The 12,610-nt window shown below is 34.2% G+C and overlaps 1 protein-coding gene across 29 annotated transcripts in view; it reads left to right on the top strand.

Moving 5' to 3' along the window:
• ABI2 (abl interactor 2) overlaps positions 1-12,610 on the top strand; it is a 112,135-nt gene that overhangs the window by 23,974 nt on the left and 75,551 nt on the right. For all 29 annotated transcript variants that reach the window (XM_074298983.1, XM_074298996.1, XM_074298993.1 and 26 more), the window contains exon 2: positions 6,443-6,610. In XM_074298983.1, coding sequence (XP_074155084.1) covers positions 6,443-6,610 — 168 coding nt within the window. The remainder of the gene's footprint in view (positions 1-6,442; positions 6,611-12,610) is intronic.

Raw genomic sequence — 12,610 nt, 5'->3', positions numbered from 1 at the left:
TCAGAATTTTCTTAATTTGCATTTCTCTGACAAAAAAGGATTGGGAATAGAAAAAAATTTAAGTAGCCCCGGGCTAAATCATATATCCAATTTGAGTTTATCTTGTTGAAAAGTGAGAAATGTTGGTCTGTGCCTAATTTCTTCCAGACTCTTTTCTGAGTTTTATTCTGAGTTAGGCAAAATAATTTCTGTCTGAGATTGTCCATTTGCTTTATATATATCCTAATGATTGACTTAATGCTTCAAATGTGCATAGTTTTAGTGGCAAACAGGAACATTTGGGAGACCTCTTTTGTAGAGATTTCCTGATTCATTTAGACATTGGTAGGCAGTTTTGATAATTAAGCTTCTCTTTAACAAAGCTTTTCCCCAATAGTAAAAGTCTTTTAGCATCTGCTGGCAAGATTGCTTATATTTTCAAGATTACCCTCTATGAATGTGTATTTTGATACCTAATCATTGACATTAAGATTTCCTCAAAAGATGAAAACTATAACTCTCTTCATATGTAATTCAAAGAAATTTTCCATAAAATCTTCTTGGAGGCCTTGCTTTAGGTCTCTAATCATTATGTAGAACATTTGTACTATCACTTGATTCATTATTCTGACTCCTATGTGATAGACCCACCATTTCTTGTAGCTATACATTTCTATGATGATATGATTCTTAGCTTGTACAGTTCTTCAGTGATAGTATGTAATAGTATACTTAAAGCTATCCTGTTTGTACTTCTGTATAGTTCTTTGGATGATTAAGTGTCTGAGGTTAGATTTAAGCTCAGGTCCTAGTCCAGAAGTCTATCACTATACTACCTCAGAATGTTAGTATTAAAAAGATGAATCCTTGAGGGAGAATACATGTCATTAAAACCAAAGTACAATTTCTCAAAAACAGCAGCTCATTCTGCTTCTTTTGAATTTGCATTCAGCTTATTGTCAGCATGAAATGTTCTGTCCAAGAAGTATGTACTAATGAATCAGCTCTAACCCTCTTTACCTCAACTAAAGTTATTTTCAAAGCATTCTAAACTTTCCTAATCTTCCAGGTGAGAGTGTTCTTTCCTTTATATCACCTTTTATCCATTTTTGATGATAGATGTGAGAGGCAGTATAGCATGGTGGCTAGGAGAACCAGGTAGTCTTATATGACCTTGAACAAGGTATTCTAGATCTCTTTCTGAGTTGGAGACTCTTGATCTATTTTGTGGATCCATTTGGCAGTCTAGCAAAGCCTATAGACCCCTTTTCAGAATCATATTTTAAGTACATAAAATAAAATACATAAGATTACAAGCAAATCTTGATCCAGTTTTTCTTGTGCAGCAAGATAACTGTATAAATATGTATACATATACTGGATTTAACATATATTTTAACATATTTAACATGTATTGGATTACCTGCCATCTAGGGGAAGGGGTGGGGAGGAGAGGAAAATTTGGAACACAAGATTTTGCAAGGGTCAATGTTAATAAATTACCTATGTATATATGTTTTGAAAGTAAAAAGCTTTGATAAAAATTAAAAAATTAAAAAAAAGATTACAAGAGAAACCAATTACTTTGATATATATAATGTATAGACTAGAAAGAACAAAGGCGACTGGTAATCTAGAAACAGGTTTTATAACTACCATAATTTTGAAGTAGTATATAAGTAATATTTTGAAATACTGTAATACCTGTAATATAATATGATAATATCTATGACTTCTTTTTGGTGACAAAGCCACATATAATTTTTATAACTTTTTGTTCTCATCTCATTCACTTGAACTGATTCAAACCATTAAACTGCCCCACAGGCTTGGAGGGGGAGGGCAGGGGAAAAGAGAATGTTGTGGCCAGTCAGTCAGTGGTCAAGCACTTTTTTTTACTTAGTTAAGAAATATGTTCAACTTGTTTGTTATTGTTTATTTCATAGTTAATTACAGTAAAGGGCCTGTCATCATGGGCCCCTTAATTTCTGTGATTAGATCTTGAGCTTCTTATCTAGGGGAGAGAAATGGTCATATACTCTGTATGCTGCAGTTACTTATTTTATTACTATGTTATTGTTATTAACATATACAAAATTCAAAGTGTATTTTTTTTATCATTTTCTTTTTTGGTGTGGGATAATTATGTTTATATGCAAAATAAATCATTCTTAAAATTTTGCAAAGAACCTGCCTGTCAGTAACAAAGGGAAGCAACCAGCTGCATCATATGGAAGTCAAGAAAAGAAATAACCAATGACTTATTTTTACTTGCTGTCATCTGGCAATACCATCCAGAATAGATATTACATTTTACTCCTTCACATTGAAAAGATTATGATAAAAACTTGAAATAGAGTATATTTCTAAAGTCCTATGTATTTTAGGCTTTATAATATTTTGTTAGTCTAAAAGCCTATAAATGAAGCTTGACATTAATGCCATGGTATGTATTAGAAAATTAGCTGTAGTGAAATTGAACTAAAAAGCAATGGAAAGAATGGCGAAATTGGCATATCAGAGTGGAGAAAAAACAAGGTTTACAGAAAAACTTCATAATTGCAACCAATACTTGACCTATAGCTTGAACAGTTTTGTAGTTTTATTTGATTGTGAGTAGAACAAGAAGGGCAATAGGAGGATTTAAACCTGAAGATCTGAATCCCCAGAAGGTAATGAAAGGCTAGAATTTTTTATGAATTGCCTTATCAACAATACATGCCATGGAGATGTTTGTAACTTTGGACTGATTGTTTTCTTTGTTGCTGAACATATCATTTGGATAATCTTTTTTTGGTTGAAGGGAAAAAAGGCCTCTTTTTTACTCTTTGTGTGTGTGTGTGTGTTTTAGACCATTTCCATAAAAAATATTTAGTGATGAGATTGTATATCTATATGTCTATATTTATTTCTGTATTTATATGTATGCCACTATTGAAAATTTTCCTATTCTTTTGGAATAAAATTCCAAAGGGAAATGTCTCTTTTTGAGATATTTTAAAATTTAATGCCAAGTACCTTAATATTATGTCACTTACATTGAGCAGCTTCTATTAATGTTTTTGTTCCATTTCAACCATCATTCTTCCTGATCTAAATGCTTTTTACCACTACTTAAATATAGTTCATTGGGCATTAAAGTTCTCATATCCAAATGTATATAGTTCCATTATCACTGGTACAAGTTTCATAATCTAGTTCTCAATTTATCAAATTCCCCCACCAAATTTTCTATATAGACTTCTTTTTTTTTTTTCTTCTTGTTTTTGGAAGCATTCCAACTGTGCTGCAGAGAGCACAGCTCCATTGATCTGGCCATATTGTTGAATGCCAAATGTATGCTTGCCAAAAATATTACTTTATGGAGAGCTCACATAGGGCAAGTGCTCACAAGATGATCAGAAAAAGCAATACAATGACACTTCCAAGGCATCTGTTAAGAACTTTAGAATCCACTGTATGACATGGCAAATACTGGCCCAGCATCATATGCCCTCATTAGAGAAGGTCCTGTGTTCTGTAAGCAAAGCAGAATTGAATTAGCCTAAAGGAAACATGAAATAATGCAAAATTAGAAAAGCTGCCCCAAATGTTCACGTGGACTATTTGTGTCCTACCTTGGCAGAGCATTCTGAGCTCATATCTGTCTGATCAATCACAGTTGGACATCTTGTAACTTGACTCTAACATAATGATGTCATTTTGGTTTCTTGGAAAACTTAAGGACAACAGCAGCAATCTCTTCCTCTGGATTGTTTTTTAAATGAGCTTTGTACTCTAAACCAGTGTTGCACTGGGCTGTTATGTCCCTTCACTTCAAAAAGAGATTAATTTTTTTTTTTACTAAATTGAGTTTTGAAGTCCTTTTGCCTCCCTGTTTTAGCAAATGCTGTGTATCATTACATTCACTTTTACTCATTTTTTTGACTTGGCATTTTGTTTGATTTTGAATTTAATTTTAGTTACAGATCTGATTGCACAGGGGTGAATTGATTGACTTCATGGAAAGGAAGCAATATGTAAGAAGACTAGATTATATGGAGATCTTTTTTTTTTTTTTTCCCTTATTAATGGCTTTCTTGGGGCATAAGCTTCATATTCACTAGTAGACCAAGGACAAAGGGTGTGGCTTAAAAAGGGTATGAACAGTTCATACATTTTATTTGTATAATTCCAAATTGCTTTTCAGAATGGTTGTATATTACAACTCCATCAGCAGTGTATTAGTATGTCTCTTTCTACAACCCCTTCAGCACTGATGTAATTTTTTTGTCATTGCAAATTTGCAAGATGTGGTTTTTTTTTTTTTTTTTTTGGCAGTATTTACTTTAGATGTTTGAAGTAAATTTTAGATCTGAAGGCTGTAATTCCTTCTGTTGTTACTGTTTTTCCTTTTGTTTTACATATTATGTTCAAGGTCTATGTGAAGTCTTTTGAACTTTGTCATTTTTCCCTTTTATTTTTCTTAAGATTTACTTTCTGACTCTTTCATTTCTGATTATGATTTCTTTGAGGGCTTGTCTTAAGGTGTTTCAGTCTCTTCTTTTGATGGGCATTTCATGGTTTACCAGCCCTCATTCTCTTCCTCATGTTAGTTTTGGGTGGTCAGAGGTGGCCTCCGCTGAATGCTGTAGTTTTCCCACTGGCTTGGTAGATTGCTGCTCAGCCTTCCCATACACATGCTATCCTGTCTTGGTGACCTTCCCATTCTTTGTTTCTCACTCATTGATTGGTAGGCTTTGCCTGTGAATGACTATGGCCAAACTGGTTCCAAGGTCTAAGCAAATTTCTGTAGCCTGAAGCTGGGGTTTCTAGGGCACTCGAAAGTCAGTGGGCAGAATGAGGTGCAGGGATGAGTTTTGATGCAAGCCTGTGGTTTGTACATCCTTTCTGCCAATAGCATGGGAAGTAGATAGAGAGGTTCTGAGTGAGCTCAGGGTTGTTGATAGTTCCTGGGTTTGGGAGAATTTTTTTTCCCTCTTGGTTTCTGGATATGCTAGACCATGGAAATAGCTGAAATTGCTTTATCTTTGGCATAGAATTTTTTTGAGAGGTTTGAGAGTCATTAGGTTCAAAGAAAATTTTCCATCCTCCTCTTGCTCATGACCTCGAGGGACCTCTTGTGGGAGACTTAGAAACTTGGAAAGGTAGAAAAGGATCCAGTTGTGAATGAAAGTATTATAAATAATGGCAAGTATTATTTATAGTATTTATATTTGATGCTAGAGGTAATAGGGAGCCACCAAAGTTTATGTACGTTAATGACATTGATTTTGCTTTTAAGAAAATTATATTGACAGTTATGGGGAGAATGGATTAAAGTGAGGAAATATTTGAAACGGGGAGACTGATTTGTAGTAGTTGAGATAATATGAGGGTCTGAACTGAGTTGGCAATGAAGAAAAGGCAAGTATGAGATATGTTGTAGAGATATACTATCAAATTGACGAGATTTGGCAAATTGATAACTGAGTGAATTGAAAAAGATATTGTGGTGGCAAATTTGAGTGACTGGAAAGATAATGGTATTTTTGACAGTTATAGAAAAGTTCTAAAGAGGGGATTGAGTTTTTGGGAGAAGATGAGTTTTTTTGTCAAAAATACCATTATCTTTCCAGTCACTCAAATTTGCCACCACAATATCTTCTTCAATTCACTAAGTCATCGATTTGCCAAATCTCGTCAATTTGATAGTATGACCAGTTGGAACTTTCCAAAGACCACTTGGTGATGCAGGTTAGAACTTGAGAACATAAGCTTGTATGTTTAAATTTGAACCAGTCAGCATGAGATAATAATTAAGCCAGAAGAATTGATGGAAGAGAGCATATAGTGGAAAAAGGAGAGAGCTCAGATCGTATACCTACAATTAATAGACTACTAAAAACAGCCATTTTTTCCTATAATTTTTTTCTTTCCAAAGATAGTAATTTTACTATACTTAAAAAAAATCACTTTCAATTTCTCACTGTTTACTTGTACTTGTAACAAATATAGTAAAGCAAACGAAAAAAATTGTCCATGCTTTAAAAAATTAGTCTTTTTTTCTTCACCTGTACTCTACAAGAGATGTCATTCATCATTAATTTTTGAAGTTGTGTTTCTCAGAGTTTTGAGATCCTTAAATGTTTTTCTTTATATCATTGGGAGTATCATGGAATTTGTTCTCTTGATTTTGCTCATTTTGCTGAGTTTTAGTTCATTTAAGTCTTTGCCAAAATTTTTGAAATTCTTTATATTCATCATTTGTGATGGGGTGATGGTATTCTATTACATTTATTTGCCACAGTTTATTCAGCATTTCTCAATTGATAGATACTCACTGTTTTAAGTTCTTTGATCCCACAAAATGTCTTTCTCTTTTTATATTCCTGAGAGCCCCAATTACTAATTACTGTTTTTCAATTGAAAATTTACATTATTAACTGTTTTTATTTTAACAGTATGTTTTTTTCTCTTTTAGTCAGCAGATAAACAGAGAGCCCTAGAAGAAACCAAAGCCTATACAACACAGTCCTTAGCGAGTGTAGCCTATCTGATAAACACTTTGGCCAACAATGTCCTACAAATGTTGGATATCCAGGCATCCCAGCTACGTCGGATGGAATCTTCTATCAATCACATTTCTCAAGTGAGACCGAACTTTTTACTTATTAATTTTCCTAGTTCAAACTACTGTTATTAAAAGACCTGAAACAGATATTATATTTTTATTTTGTAAACTTTTAATTTAAGTGCATGAATTGGAATATAGGTATTGCTTTAGAAGAAAGCAGAATCAAAATGTTAGATTGCTTTTTTCTTTTTATAATTATCTTCCATGTAATTTAGAAGAAAACACACAAAAACTTAGTGTAAGCTTTCTGAGATTCTTCCTTTTCTTATGACTGCCATGACCTGCAGTCATGACCATCTGCTATCCCATGGTCATGGGTCTCAACAAGGGCCACAGCGTTCAACAATGTCCAAGCTGCAACACAGCCACTATCATGGACGCTAGACCAAACACACCAAGTTTATAAGGGATAAAATCTGGGAGGTGTGTGGCTTTGCTCCTTATGGGAGGTGGACCATAGAATTGTTTTTTTTATTTTTTTTTTTAAGGCTGGGGTTAAGTGACTTGCCCAGGGTCACACAGCTAGGAAGTGTTAAGTGTCTGAGACCAGATTTGAACTCGAGTCCTCCTGAATTCAAGGCTGGTGCTCTATCCACTTCGCCACCCAGCTGCCCCGACCATAGAATTGTTAAGGGTCTCCATGGATAAGTGAGCCCATAAGTTCATCAAAAAAGAGGAACTTAGTAACGTCCTAGTTGCCATGAGGAAGGCTGTTGTCAAGAAGGATTAAACCAGACCTTGCTTTCTCCCTTACCTAATAAAGATTTAACAAGTTAAAAAAAAAAAAAAAACTTTCTGGGATTTATCAAAATTGAGATATAATAAATGATACAATCAGCTCTGAAATTAAGTTTTTTTTTCTTTCCAGTTTCTACCCCAAAGGATATCTACTTATTTGGCTTAAGTATTAGTTTGGTAAATTGATAGATTGTATTTTAATCTTTTATTATTTTTATTGGAGTTATAGTCTACAGTTGAAACAAAATGAGTAAATACCCAGGAAAAGTTCTAAGCTACCTCTCAAAAGATGCAAAAAATAAATTTGCATTTAAAAATGATCATTGATTTTTATTCCTTTGCCTTGCAATTTGTTTTTGAAAATGACTTTGGGATTTTATAGCTCCAGCAATCTTGTCAATAGAATTTAATTTCAACCCAGTTCTAGATTGGAAGTGCCCTCCTATAATTGAAAGACAGGTTAGTTTTCTTTTTAAAAATAGATCCTCTTGTTCTGTGCTCTTCTGAAGCTGAAGTGATTTAGCCATTTTTTGAGGATCTGAAGTTTCAGAAAATTATTCAGAAACTAATAATCACTGCACATATAGTTGCTTTGGGAAGACCTTTTATTTTTTATTATTTGACAAGTCCTCAGTACAACATGGTTAAATCAATAATTTTATAGACTTTGACATTTCTTACTTTTGCATTTCTGTCAGTATTTCCCCAAAATATATGTGATTTATAACTTCTCTATTGCTATGTTGATTTTTATTTAATAAGTGAGGGATGATGAAAATGAAGAGTAAACTTTTCTCAAAAAGGGTTTTTTGAAAAAGATATGCTTTATTGAGAAAACAGAGACTGAATGAATGGATATGATGTGCTGTAAGAAGAAAAAGAGTGCTCCATATAAGAAAAGCCTCAAAGTGGAGAAAGTTGAATAGTTTTGTACTTAGACTGTCAGAGAACATTCAGAGGCATGCCTGACTAGAGCAGAGAGGGTGAAGCAGTGAATTAATTGTATTGGGAAAGAATGGACATGAAGGAATAAAAGGGCCTTAAGCCTACTGTCAGATGTTAGGTATGAAGAGTCATTAGGAGTTATTAGCATATTGTGTGAGAATGGTCCATTTACTGATAATGATCATAATTACTATGGTGGTTTGTATTGAGTAAGTTGAAAAGGAAGAGAAGAAACAGTTTGATAGCAGGGGTAAATGATTTCTACCCAAGCCTTTTCCCTAATGAAGTTGCAGCAGATATAGCCATTCTATTTTCTTAAAACCCCATCTGATGGCCTGATATTTTGGAAATTTATCTTTTTCATTCAAAGGCAGGAGTCTCATCTTTTATACAAAAATATTTGTTTTTAAAAATCTATGAGAAATATGGTAATTTGAAGAGTATAATAAAGGACTTAGGAGAAGAGATTGAAATAGAAAATAAGGAGTTTTTTTGAATGTTGAACAGAGAAACTTGTATAGAGACAGTGGGGAGCCAGTAAAACTTTTAGAGTAGTGCAATGATATGGTAAGATCTGTGCTATAAAAATAACAGTTTAGCAATTGTGAAGACATTGGATTGGAGAAGAGATTAGATATAGAAGAACTAATAAATGCTTGTTGACTGACTGACAGACAAGTTGTTACTACAGTAGGTTTGGGAAAGATGATGAGGTCTTGCACTAGGTTGGTTTTAGAGTAGATGTATTGAATATGAACTGCTTTACACGTTTATTTCTAGTAGTATAATCCTGGGTAAGTCAGTTAACCTTTCAATATTTTTGTTTCCCCATCTGTAAAATGAAGGAGTTTTATTTGATGGCCTCTGAACTGATTCCTTCGAGCTCACATTTATGGTCTTTGATATATTGAGGAGGTAGACTGACTAGATTTGTCATTTAGTTGGATTTGGGGTATGCCTTACAATGGAGAATTGATAATGAGTCTTAGGTTGTAAACTTGGCTGATTGAAGATACCTGTTGGTATCTTCAACAGAAATAAGGAAATTATGATAGAATGAGAGGTGATTTTTCAAAGATAGATATGTAAGTATACATTGAGTTTAAGATAATCCAAATGGAATTGTCCAGGAGGTATTTGCAAATGCTGGACTAGAGTTCTGTAGAAAAATGAGGCCCGATAGGTAGATTTATTATCATCTACATAGAAATATAGCTGTATTGGTAGCTGATAAGATAATATAGAGAGAGAAAAAAAGAGGGCCTAAAATTGAGCCTTGGGATATATACATTCATAGAGGACAGAATATGTATAATTATGCTACAAGAATGATGAGAAGAGACCTCAGATGAGAGAACTCAGACAGTAGTGAGTTGAAAATTCAGGGAGGAAAGAGTATGCAGAAAGAAGCAAGGGTCAGAATTGTCTGGTGCCAATGGAGAGGTCATTGAATATGAGGACTTAGAAGATGCTAATGGAATTTAGCAATAGGTTATTGGTGACCTTGGAAGAGAGGAGTTTCAGTTAATTGATGTTTAGAAAGTGGATGACAAGGAATTCAGAAGTGAATGGGTGGTAATAAATTTTTCCTAGGAGTTTGTTTTTGGAAAAAAAAAGTAAAGAACAATATGAAAGTATAGGGTGTGATGAAAGGTTTTTATTTTATTTTTTTTATTTAAGATAATTGTTTATACTACATTTTATAATTTGCAGAATATGATCTCATTTGATCTTCACTACAACCCTGGGAGATAGGTGTTTTTATCATTCTCATTTTAAAGCTGAACTGAGACAGTGACTTGCTTGGAGTCATATAGCTACTATGTATCTGAGTTCAGATTTGGACTCGGTTATTTCTGACTCCAGGACAGCATTCTATTCACTGTACCACTTAGATGTCTAAAAGGATGGGCAATATTTAATTATATAGATAGCAAGGAAGAATCCATTAGATAAGGAGAGAGAAAATTAGGGAGAGTGTGATGGGATACTGAGTAGATCAGCCTGATTAGAGGGATAGGGACCCAGGCACAAATAGAGGAATTAATATGGTCAAATAGAAGGGCCACCTTATTAACCAGTACTGGGGCAACAGAGGAGAGGAGGTATACCACTGAGGTGAATTGGAAATGTATGGAATTCAAGAGGAGAGGAAGCTTATCACAGACAGCCCAGATGTTTTAGTGAAATACGAGGTAAGGTCCTCATTTGTAATACTCATAATCACTGGCTCAGGACTTTAGGAAGCTCATGGAAAGTAAACTAAAAAAAAAAAATTTTACAACTTCAGAGCTCTATCAGCTTATAAATACAATTGTTATAGGACATGGGTCCTCAAACTTTTTAAATAGGGGGCCAGTTCACTGTCCCTCAGACTGTTGGAGGGCTGGACTATAGTAAAAACAAAACCTCACACTCTGTCTCCGCCCCTCAGCCCATTTGCCATAACCAGGCGGCCACATAAATGTCCTAATCTGGCAGCATCTGGCCTGAGGGCCATAGTTTGAGAACCCCTATAATAATAGGGAATCAGGAAAACTCAGTATCACTAAATTAGTATATATTTGTATACACACACATTCATGAATAGACACAGACATGCTTTACCTGTGTGAACTTGGACAAATCATCTAACCTCTCTGACCCTTAGTTTCCTCATCTGTAAAATGAGTATGTTAATAGATGTAATACTTAGCTCATAGTGATGTTGTGAAATACAAATGATATAAGGTGTGTAAAGCATTATATAAATTTTAAAATCTGTTATGGATCATAGGGTTAGGAGGAGGTATAGATTTATCATTTGCAGTGGTCTTTAAAAACCTCCAAGAGGGAAATTTAAACTCAAGGTAAGTTGGTAGAATCTTATATTAAACTTTCCATCAATGTGTGATATTGTTTTTGACTATGTTAATGGGGTAATTGCCTCATATTAAAATCTCATTAAAATGAAGCCTAGTATTGTAATGTAAGAGGGATTATTCTGTGTTTTTTATTTATGTGAAATGAAAATTCAGTGTATATATTTTTTTAAAATGTGGTTTTTCAAAATATCTCAGGAGATCTTACCAGTTACCATGTACTCAAACTTCATTTGTGCAAAATGATTTAATCTCTAAATCTAGCCGTAAACTCTTCTTTGAATTCCAGTCATGCCACTTGCTGGCTGGGTATCTTTTCCTACATGTCTTGTAAGGTTTTTAGAGTTGGTGGGGCCACAATTGAACTCACCATCTTCTCCTGCCCCTCATCCACACTTTCTCGGTAATCTTAAAAGTACCTTCAAATGTGCAACCTTGGGATCATCTTTGACTTTTTGTTTCCTTCACCCTCAGGTCAATCAGATGCCAAGTCTTGTCTGTTCCACCTCCGTAACTCTTGAACCACTTTTTTCTCTACTCATATGGCCACTACTCCTATTTCAGGTCTTTTATTTACTTCAAATACTATAATAGTCCCTCTACTTTTAATTTTTCCTGGAGGGAACTCCTGGACCTTCTGAAAGGATCTCAGGGACCTTAGGATTCCTTAAACCACATTTTGAGAACCATTGACATAAAGGGAAAAGAGAAGAGAATTCCAGGAGCCATTGGAGGACAATTGGGGTATGCTGAAGCCAAATCATTAGAACTGTTGTTAAATTTTCTGCGTAAATTTACATTTTGGAAATTGGCAAATTCTACTAATGAGGGATTTATTGTTTTATTGATTGTCTAGACTTAAGAAAGTGCTAAGAGAAAATGCATGTAGAACATAATGTAGGGGCAATTAGGTGGTACAGCAGTTAGGTAGCACAGTGGTTGGAGCACCAGCCCTGAAGTCAGGAGAACCTGAGTTCAGATGTGGCCTTAGACACTTAACACTTCCTGGCTGTGTGACCCTGGGCAAGTCACTTAATCCCAATTGCCTCAGAAAAAAAAACAAAAAAACAAAAAAACAAAAAAAGAGAAAGAGAGAAAAGAAAAGAAAAAAGAAAATAATGTAGATTAAACTGAAAATTATGTCCTAGTAGTTTTAAAATATTCATCAGCATACTAATGAAGACAACCATGAATAGTCATCATGATATAACTGAAGAAACAGCAAAAGAAACTGAGAAAAAGAATAGTGGAATAGGTCAGAGGAGAACCCAAAAAAAGGAAAATCATGAAAATTTACAGAAATAAAAGTATCCAGGAAAAGTCATGGTTCAGAGAGTCCAAGAAGGAAGAATATTGAGGAAAGCACATTAGATTTAGAAGTTGAGATCATTGATAATGACAGAGAGCAGTTTCATTTTTGTGCAGAGTATTATAAGTACTAGGAGATTTTCAAAGTTTAGGAGCATATTGT

This window comes from Sminthopsis crassicaudata, chromosome 3 (assembly GCF_048593235.1).
Source record: "Sminthopsis crassicaudata isolate SCR6 chromosome 3, ASM4859323v1, whole genome shotgun sequence".
Classification (NCBI taxonomy): domain Eukaryota; kingdom Metazoa; phylum Chordata; class Mammalia; order Dasyuromorphia; family Dasyuridae; genus Sminthopsis; species Sminthopsis crassicaudata.
The sequence above is the reverse complement of the archived record's forward strand: the minus strand, read 5'-3'. Positions and strand labels throughout refer to the sequence as shown.